The following is a 26,318-nucleotide window of genomic DNA, read 5'->3' as shown; positions in this document are numbered from 1 at the left end:
AAACTAATGTCCAAATTCTTTATTATGTCCTGGATAGATTTAGAAGAATATTTGTTTCCTCCCTACTTTATACTCTCTTTCCTAAAATGAGAAAGGAAGGTTGAGCATAAAACTGGGCATAAGTGATCACTTTTCTATTAAGTATTAACATTTATTTGTTAACAAATTAATTTAGATATTATATAATAAAAACTTTCTTACTTTTCTGAAATTCTGGAACATTTACGTGGGGTGCCAAAAATGTGTTTTGAAGTTTGAATGACTGGCACAAAAAGTAATACAGATCTACTCATTTTTGTAAACTGTCAAAAAAGATTAAATCTTCTGGGTTGATTTATGACTATGTGCTTTGTATCTTTCTGACAGGTACATAAATCAGCCGCACTTGAAGAGTGGATCTAAGTTTACAAAACATAATTATCTTTCATTTGATCATGAATGCCTTTACAATCTCTTTCTCAAATGTTTTAAAATGAATATCTTATTACCATAACATGTCCATAATAGCATTCTCAAATTATATTATCAAACACATTGGATTACCAAAGCAAAAAACCTAAAGGCATACAACAGATCCCAGTAGAGTAGATTATAAAAGCTCACATGTTCCAAGTAGAAAAATCCTTATAACATAATGAAAGTATTTTAGAAGATTGGCTTCAATTACTATAGTAGGGTAGAATATTAAATTCTAATCATCCTAGTTCTTTGACATCAGGTCAGTACTATTTGACAAGTGCGTGTCCATTGGGTAAGAAACAAATGCTCTTAATGGGGTTGTAGAAAGAACATATTTTGAGGATGATGAAGTCTTATGTTTCAATTACGTTACTTTGACTTTTCAACTTATCTAGTGGAAGTTTAAATGTTTCAATGTTTAAACAGTTTTTGTTTTTCCTTTTCAGTGGCTCCACCTACAAGGTTAAGATATAATGTATTATCTCATGACAGTATACAGATTTCATGGAAAGCTCCACGAGGGAAATTTGGTGGATACAAACTTCTTGTGACTCCAGCTTCAGGTAAAAACAATGGACTGTGTTTTCTAGAGCATTAGCAACTTTTTATACATAGGTAACTAAAACCACACGGTGCTAAGCATTGCTTTAGGATCATTGGAAAGCTTTGGGTTTTATTTAATCATTTGAGCTTAAAATATTGTCCGCCAGTCAAGGACGTAACATTCTCCAAAGTGTAAAAAGTGACTCTTGCCCTCGCTATAATTCTCTTAATTTGCAGACAATCAAAAAGTTTTATTTCCTTTGTTTAGACATAGAATGAATACTTTTAGTTCATTGACACTTAAAAAAAATCCAGTACAGTTGGGTGTCCAATGGTGACTGGTTGAATAAATTATGATTAATTAACTTGATAGAATATTATTCAGCAAATGTATATTAAAGGGCAAAATAGACATTGTGAAAATAAGTGACAAAGTAGGAAAAGCATAGGTTGAACACATTTATCAATCATGAATAGTTATGTAAAAATGTTTTAAATTTTGGGTTAATTTTTATTTCTCATATTTTATGTTTTTATTATACAAATATAATACGCTAAAAACAATCCAGAGTGTGTAGGATAATTGTCACGGCTACATGGGCATCATGAAGACAAAGATGGGTTTAACAATTGGATTGCTGGAATTCAAAATTTGGTTCTATTGTCACAGAAAGTGACTTCTAATGTTGGAGTCACTTGAAGTCCAAGTATATTCTTGGCTTCACAGGAGAAAGAACTCAGGAGAGAGCTGACAGTATAAAGTGACATTGAGTTTTATTCAAGAAGTATAGAAAATCTCCTGTGTAGAACTGGCTCCATGTTTCTTTTAGCCTCTTTATTTAAGCAATGGCTTAATTATAAGCTAAACAAGGGGAGGAATACTCATGTTATTTCTTGGAAAGGGGCAGTGTTTTCCTGGAATGAGGGCACCTTCCTTTTGACCAAATATGGTCAAACAGGAAGTCTCATGGCTCAGGTGCATGATGGGAGTGGGAGGTTTCCTTAGAAACTTTTATGGTAAATTTATGGTAATGATGGTATAATGAAGCTGCAGGGTCAAAAGGCAGTGGATTTCTCTGCCATCTTGGTTCTAACTCTTTGGAACTTGTCCCACCTCCATCTTGTTTTGATCAGTGCAGCTCTAAACTTTGTTTCAAGACTTCCTGACTCAATTAAGGACAGCATGTACAATTCAGCAATTCCTGAAGAATGCCTAACGCAATGCCTGAAGCAATGCCTGCCCTTTTTCTGTCTCATTGTTACTTATAAGTAGCATGATTCAGGCAAGTTATTTAATCTCTCAGTGCTGCAGTTTCTTCTTTAAAATGCTCCAACAATATTAGTATTCATCTAATGGAGTTTTTATGATCTTGCAACTCAAGGTTGATCTGGGACCAGCAGCACAGGCATTACTTGAGAGCTTGTTAGAAATGCAGAATATTGATCTCTACCATCAGCCTCCTGAGTCAGCATCTGAATTTTAAAAAGATTCCCAGGTGATTCCTGTGTACATTAATTCGGGAAGCACCAGTTGTGAGGACTAAAATAAACATAAAGCACTTAGAATAGGGACTGCCATGTAGTAAGTGCTCAGTAAATGTTACCTAGGATTGTTATAAAGACGTACGCAGCTATCATTTCCTCTCCAAGGCTTCATTTTCATATAGTACATAATAAGTGCATAATAATTGCATATTAGTACAATATATATTTATGTAAATATAGTTTTTTTTCTTTATTAGTGATAAAGAGGGTTATATGGACCTGGACTCCTATCTGTTGGTGACGTTTTCCCAGCTGATTTAATGAGGGAGACAGATGCTCTGTTGTTGATAAATGTGGACATCTTACATAGTTGATTTAAAATTTCAAATGCTACAAGAAGATGAACACTCAGCTTCTTGCTTGGTGACTAAAAGGGACACTTCTTTTATTAAGAAATATACTCATCAGCTAATTAGAATGACTTCTGATGGAGCTATACCATATGCCAACTTTCCCCTTATTGTCCTACAAAAGTGACTCACTTGTGGAGAGTGGTATTAAATCCAATTACTACTAATAATTTGTGGTACCTCTGAGAATCCCCTGTGTTTGATCTTGAAAGGTAATTATTTTTCTCCAGGTAATCAGTAGTTTAACTTTTCCTGATTATTTACCGTTAATACCAAACTATTAGTTACCACAAGCAGGTGTTATTGAGGAATTATAGAATCTTAGAAGTGACTTGAGTGGCCTCTGAACCAAACCTCAATCTGATTTTTCCATCTCCTCTGCAAGAGTTCACCCAAAAAGTAGATGTCCAGCTCTTGCTTAAACATCTCCTGTGACAAAATAAAATTGAAGATAAAAGCAAATTATTTCTTGAGGAATAGTAGATTTATTTCACCCAGCGTCCTTACTGCATTGACCCAAGCCAATCAAATAATCTTGACACTTTGGAATCCACTTGATTACACATAGTAAATAAAAGGAATAATAAACACATCTAGCCACAAAATATTTAGAGATCTTTTAGCACTATGACACATGGTCCAAATATTGTTTATGCCAGTCATTCTCAAAGCTTATTCCATGGTATTCTTTGGGATGCTAATAACTATTATGCAACCAAATGGTTTAATGGTCAAGTAAATTTGGGAAGTGCTGGTTTAAACAGAGTTTAAAGCTATTTTTGCAGAATTCTTAAAGACTTTAATAAAATAACACACCCTATGACTCTCAAAGAGGGACTCTAATATACAGAGTTCTCTGGGGAATTTATTTTTTTAGTGAAACATGCATTATGAAAGATTTATTTGATTCACTTTGTAGTAGATGAGTTTTAAATGATAGAAGAAGTTCATGACACCAAATTAAAAATCTTGCACACAAATGCTTTTAAGGAAATGCATTTTGGCAAGAGAAAGACTCAGTTTTGCCCTCTAGTACCAGGCAGCATGGATAATTTCAGCACTAAATTTCAGACTTAACAAAATTAATTTTATTAGAATATGATTAAAAGATATTAAAATCTGTTATGTTTGATTAATTCAGCAAATGTCAGACCCCTCTCATTGTTACTGTTAGGGTTGTACATCTATTTCTCTTTTCTCAGGCACAGTAATTGCTGCCAGAGATTAGAAAGGAAAGGTAAAATTTGGAATTTTGCACAAATGTTGAGTATTTAATCAACAGTATTTTCAGGAAAGCCTTAGATGTCAGTCTAATTTGATGGAGAGGTAATGGGATTGAATCTTTTCATGAAACAAGTAACTTTTAAGTAGCCAGCGAATGAGTGGTTCCTTCAGCATCCTGAGCTAGCAGTGGTCAGATTTAAGATAATTAAATTGCTCATGTTTCAAGGATGCTTTGACTCACTTTCGAGAGGCCATAGAAAAAAATTGCAGCATGGATGTTTATATTTGGCCTGCTCATATCTCTCCCTTCACTTTTAAGTGGAATTCTTTCCATGAAGAGTATATCTAATGTTGACTATGTGCTGTCTTCTAATCTTGTAATACAGCTTTTCCTAGTATATAAAAACACTAGTATGTTATGATAAAAAATTGTTTAAGTTATCTAATGTAAAAAGAGTACAACTGAAAATGAGAATGAAAACTATATCACTAATATGTGCTATATACATATATGTATACATGTAACTTTATATCTTAGAACTGATTTATCTTTCTCTTTTATTATAGGTGGAAAAACGAATCAGTTGAATCTCCAGAACACTGCAACTAAAGCAATTATCCAAGGTCTTATGCCAGACCAGAATTACACAGTTCAAATTATTGCATACCATAAAGACAAAGAAAGCAAGCCGGCTCAAGGCCAATTCAGAAGTATGTATTTAAAGGTCTTAAAGTAGCACTATGGGACTCTGCCCCAGCACTGGATTTGAGTCTGTGATATGTATTCTAAGGGGTTAAAATCCTAGATATTTTTAGATTTATAGAGATCTTAAAAGAGCTTCAGTTCAACCTTCTGTGAATTCCTCCTTTCTCTAATACTTTCTTACCCTTCCCTTTCCTCATTCTGCTGAATTCCTACTCTTACTTTATGTTTTAATTTTCAAACACCTTCCCTGACATTGTCCCCTACACCTTACCCAGGTATCTCCTATATGATTTCTTAGCTTTCAGAGCTTCCCCTCTGGTTGTACAATCACACCATATTGCAATCGCTTGTTTACTTCCCTGTGTCCCCCACAAGCCTGTAGAGTCTTTGAAGATAGTCACTCAATTATTTTTATTTCTCATTGTACTGAAGCTGCATATTATATATGCCTGGCACGTATTAATAATAGGTGCTCTACAAACATGAATGGCTGAATGAATGATGCTTTCATCTCCTCTATAGGATCCCCAGACAGCGCCAATACAGCCTCTACTCAAACAACCTACACAACAGGGAATTTAACTCTTTCCAATAATTAGTTGATGTTTTTTAAGGGCCTGTTCTATGCCAGTCTCCACAACAAGCAAATCTATAAACAAATACAATGTGATAAGTAAGTGTCAGACAGAGATGCACATAGGATTCTGTGACGAGAGGTGTTCTCTCTGCCCCAGTGATGGGCCAGGGAAGGGTGGATGTGGGAAGGCCTCATGTTAGAGCCAGTTCTCAAAAATTGCTGATCCAACAGAAAGGACAGGGCATGCAGAGGACATTCTAAGCAAGGAAGGAAGCTCTGAGGCAAACCCATGTATGTTCCCACAATTCCATTACAAAGCTTTTCCTCATACTGAGTTTAAAAGTTATCCACACCAGCTTTGTTTCTTCTGTCTCTCGGGAGACATTCATTCATCCATTCTTTTTCTTTTTCATTTAAGTGCCAGGCCCCATTCTAGGCACTGGGCACATGACAGATCTCTGCTTCAGTGGACCTTAAATTCCAGTGACCAGAGACTACAGCAATTCCCTATTCCTGAATGTGGGCTTTCAAATGACAAATTTGACAATTTTTTTTGTGTTGTGAATGCAAATGGAAGAGGCCTACCTTGGTTAACTTTCTGTTACTTCATTGCTTAAATAGACTCTTTAAAAAAAAAAAAAAAACAACAAGAAAACTTTTTTAAATTATAAAAGACAATTTAAATCATAATTTAAAAAATCAACAGAAGAGTGTAATGAACCTGTAAGTAGCCATCAGTTGGCTTCAACAATTACCCATTCATGGCCAGTCTTGTTTTATGTATACTCCCACACCTCCCTTTCCTTATTATTTTTGAAGCAAATTATAGATATTATTTCAAATAGGTGTTTTTTTTCTTCCTTTAAACAATAGCTTTGAAAATCCTACCATAGATAAAGTTAATCCACAAATCTGTGAGGCTTTGGGTTCTGGAACTCTGTGTGTAGCTATGTTCTATCTAGATTTTCTACACCCCCTCCCTCTTTCTTTCTTCTTTCTTCTTCTGAGTAATGTTTTGTGAGACATATTTTATGACTTTAAAAATAAATTACAACAAGACAAAACTTTGTTAACCTGATACCTCTTGAAACCTCTAAACAATGACATTCGGTAAATCTACCTGTCAGCAGGACAAGTGGATGTTGTAAATGTTAAATTCCTTGGAGATTCACGTTGTCCAGAAACTCTGGAAAAGGTTTTCATGTTTTTGGTATAAACCGGCCTTCTGTCTCATTTTATTGGTACTGCACTTTAGTTTCTGGCCTCCGACATTCTTATATGAGGAACTGAAATCACTTCACTTAAAATTTGTGAGAAGCAGGGAAAGGGATAAGGAGAAACGATTCATTTTCCTGTAGTTTGAAGGTTTTGCAGTTGATCATTGAAAATATTCCACCAACTGAACAGCAGAAGAAATACAGAGAGGCTTCAAAAGCTTTCCCAGTAAGCTACTTTGTCAAAGCACTTAGAAGGAAATTAATTTATTTTCAGCTTGCTTAGCTCTGTTAAGATGATTGTAGTGAAACAGTCTAACTGGTTAGCTAGATAAATGATATGTAAGTATATATGTTTTCAGCTATGTTATTTTTATTGGCAGGATAGAGGGATTAGTTCTACCCAAGTGACAGTTTGTAAGAATGAAGTTAAGATTGTTTGGATAGCTTCCTTTTCCCTTTTGAGTTTCAGTTACATTCTTGCTCCCTGTGAGATGGAGCTAAAGTCTGGTCTCCCCTGACCAGAAAACTTTCATGGTTGGATCCAGGAAAATGGTGATCAAGACAAAGCCTTGTGGATATCAGTTTGCATTCAGTGCAGGCATTAGATTCTTTTTTTTTTTTTTTTTTGGCATTAGATTCTTTATGAGTCCATATTTTAATACACAGGAAAATATAAGAAACATCTTTGGATTTTAAAGACAGAAAAGCATGTCTGATCTTCTGGATATTAAGATACCGAATCTGCCACAAGCAACTCAACCATTTCTAGCTTCAGTTTCCTCATCTGCAAATAGGGGTGATGACATGTGCCTATTATTGTGCAGGTTAACTTACTTCGATGCATAGTAGAACATGGTAGCCATTGTTGTTGTGAGTAATACCACCTTGCTTATGACAATCTGTTTCTAATGGATTTTGTCCCTACATGGAGGAGACAGCATACTGATGTAACACCTGTTATACCTTATATGTGACCTAGTGGCCCAGCTTCCAAAATGGCTGCTGTGTTTTTTGTTGTTGTTGTTTGTTTGTTTGTTTATCAGTAGACTGGTGGTATGGCCCTATGTTTTTATTTACAGTCTTTAAGTTGGAGAACACCTCTTCAATAATTAGTACAGACATAAAAATAAAGATTTTATTACTTACAGGTCCTGAGGGTCACACAGTATGTCTGGAGTCACACACAGGGAGGTCAGGGAGCATATGGAGGATGGAAGTGTGGGTCAAAGCCTTTATTGGGTCTAGGATGTTATCCAAACAGGTTTCCCATGAGGAGTTTTAATTGGTGAGTTTAAAGCAAGAAGACACGAGTTCTAGGAGGTCATACTGTGGCTGAGAGGTGGTTACTGTGTCATATCTGCACAGTCCCTGTGGGTGAGAAGGTCAGCGGGCCATTCATGTAGGCTGTACATAGCTGTCAAACAGGATGGTGGTCCTCAGCTATATAAGGCAGCTATCTGGATCGACCACATTGAGGAACTGGGGCGGAGGTGGGTATAGAACTGGAAGGTGTGTCAAGGGTTACTGAGCCCTGCTTCTGGTATGAAAAAGTCCAAGTTATTTTTTAAAATGGATGCTGGGACAACATGAAATTAAAAGATTAATTTACACTCTATGTTGGCAAACATTCTTTTTAGCCAACATTTTTCCTCTTCAGAATGATATTTTGCTAATCATTGTCTGCAAAATCATGCCCATCTTTGAAAGTCTGACTCAAAGAACCATGAAGAGGAACTCATGAAGTTTGCCTAGAAAAGGACTTTAAAAGAAAATACTCTACCTCTGCCATTGCTCAGCATAATCTTTTTCATATTACAGTTGCCAATTTGTTTTCTTTTAGCAAATTTAGGTTATTTGGGGTCATAGTCCATGAGTGGGTGGAGTTGACAGATACAAATTTGGAAATTATCTATGGATGGGTGAGAATTAAAATTGTGGGATGGCAAAATTACAGGTGAATGTACAGAGATGCAAGGCAACTTTAGTATATGATCATGTTTCAGGAATGGAAGTAGAAAAAGTATCCAAAGAATGAGAATGTAAAGGAGTGGTCAGAGGAATAGGAGAAAACCAGGATAATGCCTTTGTAAAAACTGAGAAAGAAGAGAATTTAAGGGAGGGGGTGCTCCAAAGTGCCAATACTTATAAAGAAGTCAGAGAATGAGATCTAAAAAAATGGATATAAAAAATCAGGTTCGTAGACATAGTAGGATCAAGGTATCTATATTTTTAATTGTTTTTTAATCTTGGAATTTAATCTATGGGTACCAGAAAGCCAAGGAAAGTTTTTTAGGAAAGAAATAATAGAATTAGAGTGACATGACATTGGCATATGACAAATCTCAAACCCTTTCAGCAAAGAGATGGAAGCTGGTAGGAAGAAAGAGGAGCAGTATATGATAAAGACAGGATTACTGGAACAATATCCTGGAGAAGGCAGCAAGGATGGTTCAGAGGAAATCATTGCTTCCCCCATATAGCTCACCCTCCAATAAATTTGCTTATTTCCATGAAGTGAATGTAACAATTAAGTGAAATATCTTGTCAGTGGCTTCCTTCTGCATTTCCACAAGTATTTTTTCCTCCTGCCCTCCCTCACTCCTTTCCTTCCTGCTTTCCTGCTTTCTTCTCTTTTTCTTTTATTTAAAAATATTAAGGGGGTACAAATGTTTTTGTTACGTGGATAGCTTTTATAATGCTTTAAAGGCTATAAGTGTGCTCATCATCCAAATAGTGTTCATTGTACCTGTTAGGTAGGTTTTACCCCTCCCTTTCTGTCCCTTCCGCCTCCTCCCTCCCTTCTTTATTTCCAATAATTTTTACTTCTTTCTGTGTTCATGTATGCTCATCAGTTAGACCCAAATTACTAAAGAGAATATGTGGTGTTTGTTTTTCCATTCTTGAGATACTTCACTTAGTATAATGGTCTCCAGTTCCATCAAAATTGCTATAAAAGACATTAATTCATTTCTTTTTATGGCTGAGGATTATTTCATGGTGTATATACACCACATTTTGTTAATCTACTCATGAATTGATGGGCACTTGAGTTGATTCCAGATATTTGCAATTGTGAATTGTGCTGCAATAAATATTCTAGTGCAGGTGTCTTTTTGATAAAGTGACTTCCTTTCCTTTCAGTAGATATACAGTAGTGGGATTATTGGATTGAATGGTAGGTTTACTTTTAGTTCTCTGAGAAATCTCTATATTGTTTTCCATAGGGATTGTACTAATTTGCAGTACCACCAATAGTGTATAAGTATTCCTTTCTCTCTGCACCCATGCTAGCAGCTATTGATTTTTTACTTTTTAATAAAAACCATTCTGGCAGGGGTAAGATGATATCTCATTGTGGTTTTAACTTGCATTTCCCTGATCATTAGTGATGTTGAAATTTTTTTCATGTTTGTTGGTCATTTGTCTATCTTCTTTTGAAAAGCTTATGTTCATATCTTTTGCCCACTTTTTAATGGGGTTGTTTTTTTCTTGCTGATTTGTTTGAGTTCTTTGTAGATTCTGGATATTAGCCCTTTATCGGATGTATAGTTGGCAAATATTTTCTCCCATTCTGTATATTGTCTATTTGCTCTGTTGTTTGTTTCCTTTGCTGTGCAGTAGCTTTATAATTTAATCAGGTCCCATGCTGCTCACCTGGCTGCTCCAGCAGAGCAGAGCACAGCCTGGTGCAGGAAACAGAGGGACAAAAAACCCACTTAAGCACTCCATGAGCAACTCAGAACCAGTACACTTCCCCCTGGTATGGTCAGGGATTGATCTTGGGGGACCTGGGGACAGGCCCACAGGCCAGATTCTATGCCACCAGAACTCAGTCATGTTGTTTGGGGGGCATGGTGGGAGATTTGTGAACTAATCTCGAGAGGTGAGGGAGCCCTCATAGACAGAACTGAGAGGAGATTGTAGTGTGGATCAGAGCTGGAGTGCACTCTCAGAGCACCCTTCCCCCCACAGGAAAGCCACATTTTGGGCCCCAGGCCATGATCCTGGACAAGGAAACTTCCAGCCCACAGAGCCATTGCTGGTGAGCTCAGCTAGTATGAGGTCTTCTCTCTGGCCAGATGGCAGAAGAAGACCTTGAAGCAGGGCAGGAGGGAGAAGAGTGAAACCCACTCCTGACAGCCAGACTGTGAATCTATCCATAGGTATTTTATTTATGCAGAAACCATTGCCACTTGGCAGTGGTCTTGACTGCTTCAAACAACTAAGGTGCCAAGCAATGGCAGGAAAGCTGCTGCAGTTTTAAACAGAGAATGTAATGGAAAGTTCAGCTAATGGTGTAGATTGGTATGAATGTGTTAAAGGGCCAAGAGGCATTTTTTTTGGTTCCTGAATATTTCCTAATTAAAGTGACAAAAGAACACTACCATTTATTAATAGAGAAATGTGTTTTTAAAGTTTGAAAGGAAATTGCTATGGGGTTTCCACCTTTTATTGCAGATAAAGCAATTTCACATGGGAGTTTTTGTGGTTAAGATCTTTCTAGAATGGAGACCAAGCTCATAGGCTAAGTAGAGAGACTTGAATATATGACCTGAACCCTATGCCAATGCTTAACTGGTTTTATGAGATGTGTTTTAGCTTCCTGCTTCTTCATTCCCACATGTATGAGGTGGAGATAGTTATGCTGATTTTACAACAGTTATACAGAATTAAATTCATTTGATATACCTGCCCATAGTGAAGATTCAGCCAAAGTAATTTCTTAAGTGCTTTCTACCTCTTCTCAAAAAGGTTGAAAAAATAGCAGTTTCTAATATTTGGGATGAGTTTGTACCATGCAACTAATTTTTATTAGTACTTTTAGGGCTTTCAAAGGTTTTAGTAAAACTCATTGGATATTTTCTTTTAGACTTTAACATAACATGTTGCTGTGTTTCTGCTTTTCTTCCAGTTAAAGATCTAGAAAAAAGAAAGGATCCAAAGCCCAGAGGCAAGGTTGTGGACAAAGGAAATGGGACTAAAGCATCTTCACCAGAAGGTCAGAGATTCTTTTGATTGGCTCATTTGGAGAGTTGTGTTAATTACTCAGGCAGTACACACATGGTTGCTAGTCCATTGGAAGAGTACAGATCCAATAGCAAGATCGCCTTTGGCCCCTCTCACTCCTCCTTACTTCCCCACACATGGTGACTATCAACACATGTGACCTTTCAGTCGCCTTCCTATGAATATGCAAACATGTATGTACAGCCTGTCATATTATGTTTTGTGTTCTGTGCATTGCCTTTTCATTTAGAGACCTTTTCATGTCAGTACAGGTAGGAGGCAGGAGGAGGGATCACCCAGTGGTAAATTACATGGGCTCTCTCATTCACCTGCCTGAATTCAAAGCCTGCCTTTGCCACTTTTAAGCTTGAGTGATTTTATACTAGTTATCTAAATTTCTATGTCTTTATTTCCTCATCTGTAAAATGTGGATAATAGGATTTACTTCATAGAGTTATTGGGAATAAATTATGTTGATGTATATAAAATACTTAGAATGTTGCCTGTCTTTTTTTTTTTTTTTTTTTTTTTTTAAGACAGCGTCTTGTTGTGTCCCCTAAGCTAGAATTCAGTGGTGTGATCATAGCTCACTGCAACCTTAAATTCCTGGATCAAGTGATCCTGCTGCATCAGCCTCCCAAGTAGTTGGGGCTATAGGCACATGCCACCACACTGGCTAGTTTTAAAAAATATTTTTTTGTAGAGATGGCGTCTCGCTATGTTGCTCAGGCTACCTGGCATCAAGTGATCCTCCCCCCTTGGCCTTCCAAAGTGGTAGAATTACAGGAATGAGCCACTACACCCTGCCCTCTACATATCATTGAATAATGTTAGGTATTATTGTTAGTCTACCTAATTCCTTTTAATGGCTGGATAGTAAATTATCTATATTATTACATTATAGATATTATAATATAATTTATATTTATTGATTATTTCCCTATTGATTATAATTTGTTGATCATTATAATTTATTGATTATTCCTCTGTTGGTGGGCATTTAAGTGTTTTCTAATTTTCGATATGACAAACATGCTGCAATAAGCATATTTCTAACTGTGGAACAGCAGGGTCAAAATGTATGCAAACTTTAGTCTGCCAGATTCATATATGGCAGGCTCTATCTATCAATATCGACTTACATTTTTTTCAATAATTTATACTTTGGCCAACAATGTATGACAGGAATTATTTCATATATGCTTTTCAACATTTGAAATCCTCAATATTTAAAAAATTTTCCCAATGATGTCTCAGTAATTTAATTTACATTTTTTTGATTACTAGAGGTTGAACATTTATCATTTGTACTTTTGTTTTGTGTTGTCTTGTTTTCTTTTATGAATGTATAGAAACTTTCTGGATATTTTGGATATGAAACCTTTTTCTATTATATTGTTATACTTTTGCAAATATGTTCTTCTGGTGTGTCATTTGCCTTGCAACCTTATTCATCTTTTTGAGAATTTTTAATGTAATTATAAAATTCATAAGAAATGTGCTAATCTGAATTTTTATGTTTCTTGGTTTTATAATTTTTTAATGTTATGAACCATTTGCCTAATTTTCTTCTAATAATGTATAGTTTTATACCTATGTTTGTTATAATTTATTATTAAATATGTCAGAGATAGAAAATGTGTAAAAATAATATGATAAGCATGTTTGTCCAGTTTCAGAAAATAACATATTACCATACAGTTGAAACTCACTGTATAGATTTCTTTTTTTTTTTTTTTTTTTTTTTTGAGACAGAGTCTCGCTTTCTTGCCTAGGCTAGAGTGAGTGCCGTGGCGTCAGCCTAGCTCACAGCAACCTCAAACTCCTGGGCTCAAGCGATCCTCCTGCCTCAGCCTCCCGAGTAGCTGGGACTACAGGCATGTGCCACCATGCCCGGCTAATTTTTTATATATATATATTAGTTGGCCAATTAATTTCTTTCTATTTTTATGGTAGAGACGGGGTCTTGCTCAGGCTGGTTTTGAACTCCTGACCTTGAGCAATCCGCCCGCCTCGGCCTCCCAGAGTGCTAGGATTACAGGCGTGAGCCACCGCGCCCGGCCCTGTATAGATTTCTTTTCCCCTCTTGGAAGAGGCTACCACTACCCTGAATTCAGTATTTATCATTTCTATGTGTGCCTTTGCCATTTTACTGAATATTTATGCATCCTTAAACCATATTTAATTATCTATTCATAGTTTATATAAATTTTATATACATTTTGTCATAATGGATGCATACTTTTGCAATTTGCTTTTTAAAAAAATCTCCTATTAGACTTTTTTTGAGTCATGTTGATTTACATAGGGCCCATTTATTCATTTTCTTTGTTGTATAGAATAGAATTTCATTGGATAAATAAATCTCAATGTATTTAACTCTTCTACTCTTGATATTACCAATATTTTCCTATTACTAATTTGTTGTAAATATCCTTGTTTATGTCTCCTTCTGTGCATGTGGCAGAATTATTCTAGAGTATATGCCTTGAAATTGTTTATTCAGTGGCTGTGTGTGCATATTTTCATAGTTTCCTCTCTATGGTATCTTTATTTTATGTTTTTATGTCTAATATTCACTTCCTTCTTTATTGTAGTTTCTTTCTTCCAACTTCCTAAATTCAATGTTTATCTCATTAATTTTTAATCTTTTTTCTTTTCTAATTTATGAATTCTTTAAAGGTATGAATATCCAAGTACTGCTTGAATGGCATCCCATAGATTTTGAGATGTAGTACTGTTATGATGTTGCTCATGCTATTTTCTAATTTCCACTAGATTTTCTTCTTTGGTACAAGAGTTACTTAGAAATATGTTATTAATTTCTAAACATCTGGAGGTTTCAAAAGGCTATTTATTTGTTATTGATGCCTAACTATTGCATTGTGGTCAGAGACCATGGTGGGTAGGAATAGGCTTTGAAATTTGTCGGGACGTTTTATTATTTAAATGTGGTAACTTTTCAAAACCATACCATGTGTCCTTGAGAAAAATGTATGTTTTAATCTCCCTCACTGATAGTTGTCCATTTCTATTTATAACTCTGGCAATTTTGCTTTACAAAATAAGAGTTGTTATCCTTTCCTAGTGAATTTTTCTTTTTGTTATTTTGCAATGATTTCTTTTCTTCTTAGTAATTCAACATTTGCCTCAAAGACTATTTTGTCTAATATTAATATAGCTACACCACCTTTATTTTGTTTAGTACTCACATAATACATTGGTTGTCTACTCTTTAACTTTCACTCTATTTGTGTCCTCAGATTCAAGGTGAGTAATCTTGAAAAGAAGATTTAGTTGCATTTAAATCATTCAATCTCTGTATTTTACTTGATAATTTTAGTTCACTTGAATTTATTAAAGTTACTGATAATTTTGGACTTACCATATATTCTGTACTTTTTACTATCCTACATTTTTCCTATCCTTTTTTTTCCTTTTACACTTTACTTAAAATTGATCAAATTTCCTTTTTTTAAATCCATTTTACTCCTCTACTGACCTGGAAAGTATTAATTCCTTCTGTATTTTTTTATATGGTTATAATTAAAATTTTAACATGCATACAAACCTTAACAAAGCCCAAGACTAATCAATATCTTTACCATTTCCCAACAATACACAATTTTATAATCCTTTAAATTCAATTATTAATCTCCCATCTGATATAAAATTCTTGACAAATACATTAACTTTTTTTTTTTTTACCTCAGGAAGGTATTATTATATTTATTATAATTATTTTTTAAACAATCAGTGTTTGTCCAGATTTGCCCGTCAACTTTCTTTGCTCACCATTCCATCTTGTATCTCGGACTTTCTCTGTACACTCCTTTCCTTACAGAGTATCTGTGGGGGTAAACTTATTTTCATTAATGCAAAAATATCTTCACCCCACCTTCACTATTGAAAGATTAGTTGGATTCCAGGTTGGGAGTTGTTGTCCCCAATCGTTTCAAAGACATTTCTTTATTTTCTGGCTCCTACTGTTTCATCAACAAGCCTGTTTTTAGTCTAAGTATTATTCTTTTTTAGATAATCTCTCTTTTCTCTCTCAGTGTGTTTCAGACTTGCTTGTTGTCTTTTGTCTTTGGTGTTCTCTTGCTCTATATAATTAGTCTACTTGTAGATTTCTTTGTGCTTTCAGAATCGATATTTATATCTTTCACCAGTATTAGAAAACTCTCAGTCTTTAATGCTTCAAATATTCTTTCTCTCAGTTACTTATATTCTCTCTTTCTCAATTAGATTTATGATAGTCTCTTTTGATGATTAATGTTTTTTAATAGTAATATTTTCTACCTCTCTGATTTTATAAATGACATTTTAGGTTCTGTTTCTCTTTTAGGACCTAAAAGACTAATTATTATTTTTTCTTTTTTCTAATATACTCTTTAGGCCTATTCTTTTCAGTGAGGAAATTATTTTATTTCTAGAAATTGTGTTTGCTTTTTTTATCAAGTCTGCAAAACTTGATAGTAGTCTGTTATACTTTAATTTTTCAGTATTCTGATATTTGAATGATATTTATATTCTGAACTCAACAAGTCTATTATCTAAAGTATTTTGGGGTTAAATTCTTCAGTTTCTTTTTATACTAATTTGCACTCACAGTGCTGTTTCTCTGTATGATGTGTCATTTTGGTTTGTGAACTCATGTGGGAATTCTTTACAGCATGGTTTAAGAGCACCCTCCAGAAAGGTGCCCTTTGGTTGCTGCTGACCTGGAAGCATTTTATGTTAATTTCTTGGTGTGGGACACTCAGGGCTTGTCCATGGTTACAAATTCACAGTAGAAACAATTTTCCCCCACATAGAGCTTAGGTCAATACAAACACTTTTCTTTACTGTCATTTCCTTGATCAGAAAACAGTTATTTTTCTAGTCTAACATTTCACTAAAGGTGAAATTTCACTAAAGGCCCTTTGAGGGTGCCTCCTTTACAATGAAAAGTATCGATTCCAACTTTCCACTTTGACGAGGTCTAAGGTCTCCCATTTCAGCATGACTGTTTAACTTCTTGATTTATAATCTCCTGGTTAAGGTGAAGTCTTCCAGATATATATTTCCCTTTGCAATAAGTATGCAACTTATGAGGAGATATTTTGAGGCTATGTAAATATTCTGTTTCTCATTAAAATTTCACCTATTTGTTTTAGCATCCATTGATGATTTTTGTGTGAGTCAGTTACTATTATGATGTTTCTCAAATGATAATTTTTCCATCTCCATTGTTCATTCCACATTTATTAGTTGGCATTTTACTGTAAAGAAGAGTTTTTTCCTTCTTCCACTTTAATTTTTCTATTTATATTAGTATGGATTAAAGGATTCTTATTTTATTTGACAGATTGTAATCCCTTACTATCATTATTTATTTTAGTGCTCAAATTGTTCCAGATTTGCTCAGTGGGAACTATTTCAAGCTGTTTCAAATGTTTTTTAACCTGCCCCCACCATTCTTTAAACTATTTCTTACTTTCTGTCACAAACTTTATATTGTGGTTCTTCTTGCACTTTTTCTGCTCAGCCCCCTAATGAACCATTTCTTCCAGGAGTTCTGGTTTCTTCTCATGGAGAATGGTGTTTAAAAACCAAAATGTGGGTACTAGATGTGCTTATTGCTTCTGTAGTGTCACACCGTTATCTATATAACTCTCTATTTGTACAACATCTATCTATCAATCTGTTTTACTGAGTCTTTACATCTATCTTTACTCACCTCATGGGGCTCCTTCTAGCACTCCCTCTTTCCATATTCATAACTTCCTTTTCAAGAGAGTAGGAAATATGGCTCCCGATATTCTAAATGTATCTACTTAAATGCCCAATTATAGGACTAGTTTTAGAATTGCTAATCTGTACACACTACAAAACAGACAAATCTATTAACTAGAGTTCAATATTTACTTTTATTCTGGAGTATATGTGTTCAAAAAGATCTTGGCTTAGTTCGTTTCTTCCCTATTCACTGTGGTTTTGTTATGCATTTTTAATATAGGTGGGTTCATTTGTGAGTATGTAAAACATTAATGTGGCTCCTAAAGTAAAAAAGTATACAAAAGGATAATGATCAAAAAGAAGTTATCAATTCTATTCCTTCCACCCAGCTTTATTCACCCCTTCCAAATAACCAAACTCATTAGTTTCTGACTTATCTTTTCTTTGTTTCTTTATGTAAAAACAAATTTGTTAATATCTTTTATAGAGGATTTTACAAGCCAGTTCTCAGCTTTGGATTGGTTTATTTTTGTCACTGTGCTTAGAGAATAGCATTCAAAGTAAAATCTATCTTCTGTTTATGGATTAGAGTTTGGCCCCAGAATTTATTAGCTACAGCTATGTATTTCTGAACTGTCCTAACTCCTCAGTTCTTTGCCCTAATTCACATTCCTCTTGCCCTTCCAAAACCTAGGATTGAGTGAAATGAATTAAAAATAAAGAAGTGGACAATGGAAAAGTGAGGGTAATATTGGCACATGTTCTGATAAATACTAACAAACATCTGGAGAAGGAACATTCTTTCAGCAGTCCGTTGGCTTCCTCAACGAACATGTTGTTTATGGAGAGTTCTTTCCTGAGTCTACTTTCAGGCAGGTGCTATCTTAAGGTGTTTATGAAGACCTGAGCTAGAGGAAGAATTTTCAGGAGGCTTGTGGAAAAAAGGTGGCTTCCTCTTTCGGGTGAGGGCTCCCATGAAGCACATGCAGGTACAGTGAGGACTTTGTGAGACCACTGGTTGTGTAGAAGAATTGTCTTAAGAAGTAAGTTATAAACAATGGTGACAATCCAGACCAGAGTTAGGGCTCCCGGGAAGTTGAAGGGGGACCATTAGTGAGGCCCACTGGAGCCAAAAAGACCTACCCTACCCAGGGCTTTAATGCAGCATTAGCCCCTCTTCCAAGATGTGGTAGTCTCGTGATGCACATTGAACTATGCTGCTCTTTGTTTTCCCTGCAGTCTACAATTTTCTGGTATAAGAGTCTACATTGATAGTGGCTCAGATACAATCATACATACTTCACATATTTTAGAATTTTAGTTTAAATGCTAAGAGCTAAAATCCTTAACAGAAGTTGCTGTACAGTTAAATAGTTAATTGTTTCCAATCTACTGTACATGTTTCTTCAATAATCCAAAACCAACTTGCAAACAAAAGTGGTATTTGCCTTTGAGCATAATATTGGCACATTTGCATTAATGGCTATTTCTCCATTGTTGTCCAAACAGCTTTCTTTAGTTATTTTTGGAGTTTTCCTCAAGAATGCAGAACCAGATTGAAAAAGATTATGAAACAGAGAGGAAAAGTAGCATAGGATTTCTTTTTCATTTTCTCTCTCAATGACTTTTTCACTTAATCACCAACCCTCTTTATTTTTGTTTTTGTTTTTTTCAGTTATTTATGAAAAAATTTTTAGTTATTTACAGCAAGAAGATGAGGGGTATGTCCCAGTGCTCTTATTTTCTGTGGGAAGTATTTCTTCCTCCTCTTCTCCTTTTCTTCCACCTCCTCTTCTTCCTCCTCCTCTTCTTCCTGCCTTTTCCTCCTCCTCATTCTCATTTTTATTATAATTATTATTAGCTGGTCAGTTGACATGGTGTTCTAGTGGCAACACTAGGGTGGACTAGAAAATTGCTGCTAATTAGGGCAGGTGGATTATGAGGGAGCCCCTATGTCTTTGCCTGTGCCCTTCATGAGGAAAACGTCTCCTTGAAAAGGTGTAACCATGGGCCTGTGCTACACACAGATTAGGTATTCAGATGTATACTCACCATATCCTCCTGGGTCCTCTCCTTCAAGAAAGTAATATAAAAACTGCTCTAAGCTAGTAAGAGCTGTGGGATGCCTGTCAGAAGCAAACACAAAATCACATTTGAGCCACATGTGCTCAGCTCAGATTCTAAAGATTGCCACAGATAAAATAATGCCAAAGAAGAATTTATAATCTAAAACTTCAAAACACAGAAGTAAACCATATGCCATGAATAAGAGTCAGAAGACACAAAAATTGTGGACTCAGAATTCCATGAATTTTAATTATGGAGTGATTGCATAAAGACTGTATATTATTGATGTCATAGAAATATTCAAAATAAGAGAATAAAAAGAATGAAAGACTATTGCAGAGAAAATGGGTAGATTTGAAAAGGGACAAATGAACAGAAAGAGTTCTAAAAACATAAATAAAAAAGGCACACTTAGAATCATGATGGCAAAGCTGTAGGATACCAAAACAAAGATAAGATTTTAAAGGACAGACAGAAGAGAAACAAGTAGGAAGAAAAGGACTTGTTAAACCCATTTCTAAATGATGGAGATCTAGCTATGTGCTATTATCTGTTCTTCAGTTCTTTGGGCTACTAAATAAAACCACTGTTTTTTTAAAAAAATGATGTTAATTGACTTAGATGAAACCATGACAAGAGAGATTGAAAAAAGACATGATTCCTCTCTGCCAAGAACACTGCTAGTCCATAACATATTTTAAATATTTTCACCTAAATGTAAGAAGGCAATTGATATAATAAAATTTGGAATTCCTGCTATTTATTTATTTATTGGTCCTCCTAAGAGCTAATTGAAATATTATTTTAGCTCTCAGAATCTCTGTGGGATTCATTTTCTTTTCTATTTTAGACTTAATTTCCCTTTAATTTATAATCCACCTTTACTGAGAAATTCCAGGCAGCATATTCATTAGGAATCTTTGAAAGAAACACACTCCAACTCATTTAAGCAGTAAAAGGAGTTTATTGGCTCATATAGTTGAAGCGTATTTGGATGTATGGTCTCAATCCAGTACCAGTTGCTCCCTCTTGCCTCCCTATCTCCTGGCTCTGCTTTCCTTCCAGATGGCTTTATTTCTACGCAGAGTTCCTAAGGTGATAACGAAGATCCCCAAGAGTTCCAGAATTACATAGTAGTGAGCAGCATCAATCTCATATGTGAGGAAGCCTTTTAATATTTGTTTCAGAAAACATCTCAAGAGCAGTTCTGATTGGTCCATCTTGATTCCTCTGCCCATCCCTGAATCAATTGCTGTGAGCAAGGAAATGCAGTAATCTGATTGGCCATGCCAGGAGCTGTAAGGGTGTGATCAGCCCTAACCAAAATACCTGGATTGAGAATGGAATTGGGCAAACACATTCAAGTCAACTATAGGGAGCTTTAAAATATTTTATGATTATCCTTAGATTATCTCCCACATGCATACTATTTAAGATTAATTTATTTCTTTCACCTCATGAAAGAATTGAAGAATTTCAAAAAAATAAAGTTTCAGCTATGTGGAGTGTAATTTGACCATTAAGATCATCTTTATAAAGATGCCTTAAATTGCTCCTGGTTTCAGGAAAAGCAATTTTCTTTTACAAACAATGGTCTAACATATGCATTCTCAGTGGGAACGATATTACCTTGAAAGGGGCAAAAGTTGGTTCTTGGAGTGAAGAGTGAAAAATCTTCTCTTTATGCACAAAACATAAATATACAATAAGTACATAAATAGCTATAAGTATATCTGTGGTTTTAAAGTTTCATTAGGGACTGTCTAAAGGCACCTTATAGGGGTGATAATTTTAAAAGGTTGACAAATACTGATCTAATACAACAAATGTGTAACAGAAACAGGCTTTCATGTAACTTCAGCCTTTGCCTCTGTCACTCTACCCTCTGAGCACTTCATGACATTTTGTAGAAACATAGAGCAACTGAAAAGATAGTCTATCTAGTGCAAGGCAGTAAACACATTTCAGGGTTCCTGGTGTCTGAATAATCATGTTTAGACTAGAAGTCAGAAAATAAGATGAATGACTTTCCAACCCTAGGTTGAGGAGGATAAACTATAACATTGTTATAAGGGTAGTTAGTTCTTTCCATAATTTAACTTTTTCTTTCTCATTGTCCTTGTTATTTTGTGTCAGTCTGGCTTAGTAGACAGCAAACAGGTTTTTTGGTCAAACATCCCTTAGAATGAAATCTTCCTTTCCATCCTACCTACCTGTGTGACCTTAAGCATATAAACTCTGTAAGCCTCAGTTTCCTCACTTATAACATAAACATAATAATCATTAACGATGTGCAGGGTTTTTGAGAGGATTAAATGCTGTCATGTATATAACACGCATAATACATAGCAGGCACTTAGGGAAAGTCAGTTTCCACCCCTTTTCCATTTTCTTTGTGTGTGTATGTGTGTGCCTTCTTTTCTAAAAGAAAGTATTAGCATATAGGATGCAGCTGTGTCTTACATTATAGATCTTCAATATTTATTTGTGGAGTATTTATTTTTGGTTTGTTTTAGACTCAAGGAAAGAGGTTCAAAATCCCTGGGAGAAGATTAAGAAAGACTGTCTTTATTAAAGGAATTTTTTAATAAAGCGGAAAGAAAAATTTCTGTTTTTTTTCTTGATGACAAGCATTATAGTTTATGCATTCAGGAATTTAAAAAATGAGACAAGGTCAGTCATTCAGAAAATAATTATTGAACACCTGCAAAGTACGCTGTACCTATACATGAAATTATATCCATGCACCCCTGAGGGCAAGGGGATGAAATTCTAGCATCAGACCTCCAGTTTTCTCCTAGTTCCTCTCTCATTGTCCTTGATAAGATAGTTTTAAAGAATTTTGACACCTTTTCTCTGACTTCCAGCAAAATTTATCATCCCCAACCTGTGAATTCTCCAGTGGTAAGAATTCTTAGTTTTTCCTGAAATAAGTTTTCAAAGTCTTCATTCGTAATAGAACTTGTGACATATTATATATTTTTTAAAAAAATATAATACTTTATACTGCAGATACTTTACTGCTATTGATTTTGGCAGAGTCTGTCTTTCATAGGATTGCTTGGGCTTGTCTGAGTGGTGCCTTCCTTCTTGTCTAAGAAATTTTCTATTGAACATCTTGTCTCTATACCTGTAGGGCTGACTGTTGGTGTCAAGTTGAGCAGGTGTTTTGGCCTTAAAAATTATAAAATGTCAAGATCTTTTTGTTACTAATGGGTTGGACTAACATGCATAATTAAGTTGCTGCATTTTGTGGAAAATCAGCTTAAACAACCAAAGTAAACATATAGCCAAATCAATGTGGTACTATATCCAGGCTGAAAATAAATGGGAATATAATATACTGGCTCCTGTAATTGAGCAAATTTCCATTTTAAAATAGAGGTGATCAGGGAAAATAGCCTCTTTTGGGTTAGTATTAACTTAAGAAAGCAAGGAAATAACCAAGTAACTGTACAAATAAAAATTTAAAGCAAATCCTATATAAAAATATTTAAGAAGAAGGATATATTTTCAAAGGAAGTAAAATCCGCTTTTTGTAGCTTGCATTGTGATAAGTAGAGATTGGACAGGGCAGATAAGAAGAGATTGGGGGATAAACATTGAGTCAAAAGTTTCAGAGATGGGAATGCTGTTGGGGGAAAAAAGAGTAATTGCATTGGGAGGAAATGAGAAATAAATATGGACAGATCAATTAGAGTTGAATTTTGGGGAGCTTTGAAATGCACAAAAGCTCTGAGTAGTTGAGGCTTAATTTGGTAGGGAGAGAGGGAAGAAATACTCTTAGAAGGTAGAAGTCACTTTTAGAGCCCTGTCGTTCAGCCAGTTGAGGGAAAGGGTAAGACTCCTTAGCTGTTCCACCCAGGATTGTCCTGCATCTGCTTACATTAACAGAGATCTTAGTATTCTCTAAGACAGTGATCTTTGGGTATCCTGTCTGTTGGAATCTGTCACCTTGCCCACTCCTTATGAGCACATAGAATACTCTTAAATCCCTCTGCTGTATGACAGCCCTTTAAATATTTGAAGACAAATGTCATGTCTTATCCCAGTTGCTTACGGTTTAGAGCAGAAGAGAAATGTGATGAATATTGTGTTTACAGGATTATGGGCTACTCTTAATATGTAGAGCTCTGAGTGACAGCTGAAATGTTCTTTTGGCTGTGGTGCAGCAACTGGGCTTTGTATTCCTGTAAGTTGTCATGGTGCTATTCATTCTGGGTCAAATATAGGACAAATCAGTGTGGCTTAGATTTCATGGTATCTTTACTTGTAAGATATATCAGCCTTTCCCTTCATTTCTCCTTCCTTCCCTCACTCCTTTCTCTTTGAAATGCTTTTCTTCTTTTCTGTGATAGGAGTTGAACAGCTCAAGATTTGGGGTTAGTCTTGGATTCGAATTCAGTTTTTCCACTTTCTCAGTGTGTGATGGTGGCCAACTTATTTAACCTCTATAGTTAATAAACATTTTTTCTCTGTGATGTGGGAAGAACACCTACCTGATAGAATTAATACTGGGCTTAGACGGGAAAAGATGTATGCAGAGTATCTGATGAAAGTAGTCACCAGATGGTAGGTCTTTTCATTATCAATATAAAAAAGGAAAGCAATGTAAAGTCTCAGCCACAGTCAGTCAATAAATAACTATGTGTATGTCAGGATTCCTCAGAAACAGGACCAATAGGACCATGTATATATGAGTAGAAAGAGGTTTATTACAAGGAATTGGCTTATGTGATTATGAAGGCTGAGGACTCCTAAATTCTGCAGGCATCATTCTGGAGACCAAGAAGAGCCAGTGGTGTAGTTTCAAGGCAAATCCAAAGGCGTGAGAACCAGGAGAGTTGGTGGTGTAAGTTCTAATCCAAACACTGGCTGGCTCAAAACCCGAAAAGAGTTGATATTTCGGTTGAAGTCTTGTTAGGTTCGTCTGGATGTTTCCCTGTCCCCTTTGTCAAAGAATGAGCACTGGTACAGAGTAGATGGCAGAGAGATCACAGATATAGAACAATTCCACACAGTTTATTGCAGGAAAAAGAAAGAAGCTATAAGAAGTGAAAGTGAAGATGGAAGCTACACAAATTGACACAAAATGAAAATACATTCCAGAGAAAGTGGAACGGGTCAGTCTCCATGAGTGAAGAAAGACCCTGAAGTCTGAGCACACACTGTCTTTTATGTGCTCACTAGTTTGTCCTGCCTTTCTCCCGGCCGGATTGGTTGCTGTGTCCGACTTTGGGGGTGATTGACAGGTTAGGGTTATATAACTGGTTACATAACAGGTTAGGTTATGTAACAGTTTCCCTTCTGCGCATGTGTCTTCCCCAGAATCCTTCACAAAACTCCTCCCATGTTATGCTAATTAGATGATAATGAGCTCCAAGTCAGTTAAAGGTCACTAGTAGCTTCTGACTGGGTATGTTCCCACTGGGGAACGGTTCCTAGCCACAGTTTGGTTTCTAGCTACAATTTGGTTCCCGCTGTCTCCCTTAGCCACTTCCTTGCTTGCCTTGACTCATGTTTTGCCCTCTAGACCTAACAGTCTGAAGGCATGGAAAGACTAATGTATCAGCTCAAGGCAGTTGGGCTGGAGGACTTCTCTCTGTTAGTCTTTTTGTTCTATTCTGGTCTTCAATCAATTGGATGAGGCCCACCCACATTAGGAATCTGCTGTATTCAGTCTACCAATTTAAATATTAAAATCTTTCAGAAACACTCTCACAGACACATTTGTAATAATGTTGGGCCAAATGTGTGGGTACCCCATGGCCCAGTCAAGTTGACACAAAAAATTAACCACCATGCTATATAACATATTTCTAGGAAATAAGAAGTTCTGCAAAGAAAAATAAAACAAGATAAAGGGACAGAGTGATGGGGAGTGCTGTTTTAGATAGGGTAGTTATATGTCAGGGATATTTTGAAAGGTCTACATCTCTACCCAGATTGGATTAAATGAGTACTTAATCTCACTCGCATTAATGTGAACTCCAAATACAACTGAAATGAGCTCCTTGCTCCACATCCCCTAGATGGGCATTTTCTGACGTTATCTCCTGTGGCAGTGGACACGCATGTTGCAGTCCATGATGACAACTTCTGTGATAGTGACAGCATGGTAGGTTGGAAAAAGCATATCAGAACAAGCAGTTAGAAGATTTGGCATCCACTCCTGGCCAATAACCAATGAGTTAGTACTTGTCCTCTGTGAACCTCAATTTTGTTTTTTGAAAAGTAGGGTCAATAATGGCTTCTCATGGGAATGTTGTGAAAATCAGAATGTGCCAGTGTATTGAAAAACCCTTTTAGAACCACTGAGCTTTTGGCAAATATAAAAATATCTTCAGTAATAGGGCTGGAGCCAATCTCTGCATGGTAACAGCGAGCTTCCAAGAGTTCTACTGCACCACATTCTTAGGGATTTTCTTTTGCTCTTGGTTTGGAAGGTTGACTTTAACCTCACAGGAGACTTAAGTGAAAAATCGTTCTGTGGCCACAGTTTTCCTTCAAATGTCTTGATTAATGAATGGCCTAGCTAGATATTTTGCTAGTGGCATAGAAGAAAAATAATTCCAAGCCACTAAATGAATCCTTAGACCAGTTGTGGTGAAATCACTGTGAGGTTTTCTGACTGTGTATTAAGACAGTATAGTAAAAATAGTACACACTCTCCTTTCATTCAACTTAGCCTCCAGCATTGGGAAAATATCAAGGAAGACAGCCTACTTTGATACAATCTCCCTGATCCCTAAATAACTGTAATCCACTTTCCTAATGTATTAGTGTGACAGGATAGGAGGAGAGACCACACTTACTTGAGCCATCATGGCTCATTTCTCTAGTGCCCTGCTAGAAGTATGAATTATGTGAAAAGAGGAATTTTTTTTAACAACACAGTTCAG

The 26,318-nt window shown here is 35.8% G+C and overlaps 1 protein-coding gene across 3 annotated transcripts in view; it reads left to right on the top strand.

The window, feature by feature from the left end:
- COL14A1 (collagen type XIV alpha 1 chain) overlaps nt 1-26,318 on the top strand; it is a 202,419-nt gene that overhangs the window by 26,795 nt on the left and 149,306 nt on the right. For all 3 annotated transcript variants that reach the window (XM_012753817.2, XM_012753816.2, XM_012753819.3), the window contains exons 3-5: nt 906-1,022; nt 4,689-4,832; nt 11,534-11,620. In XM_012753817.2, coding sequence (XP_012609271.1) covers nt 906-1,022; nt 4,689-4,832; nt 11,534-11,620 — 348 coding nt within the window. The remainder of the gene's footprint in view (nt 1-905; nt 1,023-4,688; nt 4,833-11,533; nt 11,621-26,318) is intronic.

This window comes from Microcebus murinus, chromosome 7 (genome assembly GCF_040939455.1).
Source record: "Microcebus murinus isolate Inina chromosome 7, M.murinus_Inina_mat1.0, whole genome shotgun sequence".
In the NCBI taxonomy this organism is placed as follows: Eukaryota; Metazoa; Chordata; class Mammalia; order Primates; family Cheirogaleidae; genus Microcebus; species Microcebus murinus.
This window is presented reverse-complemented; position numbering and strand designations above follow the sequence as displayed.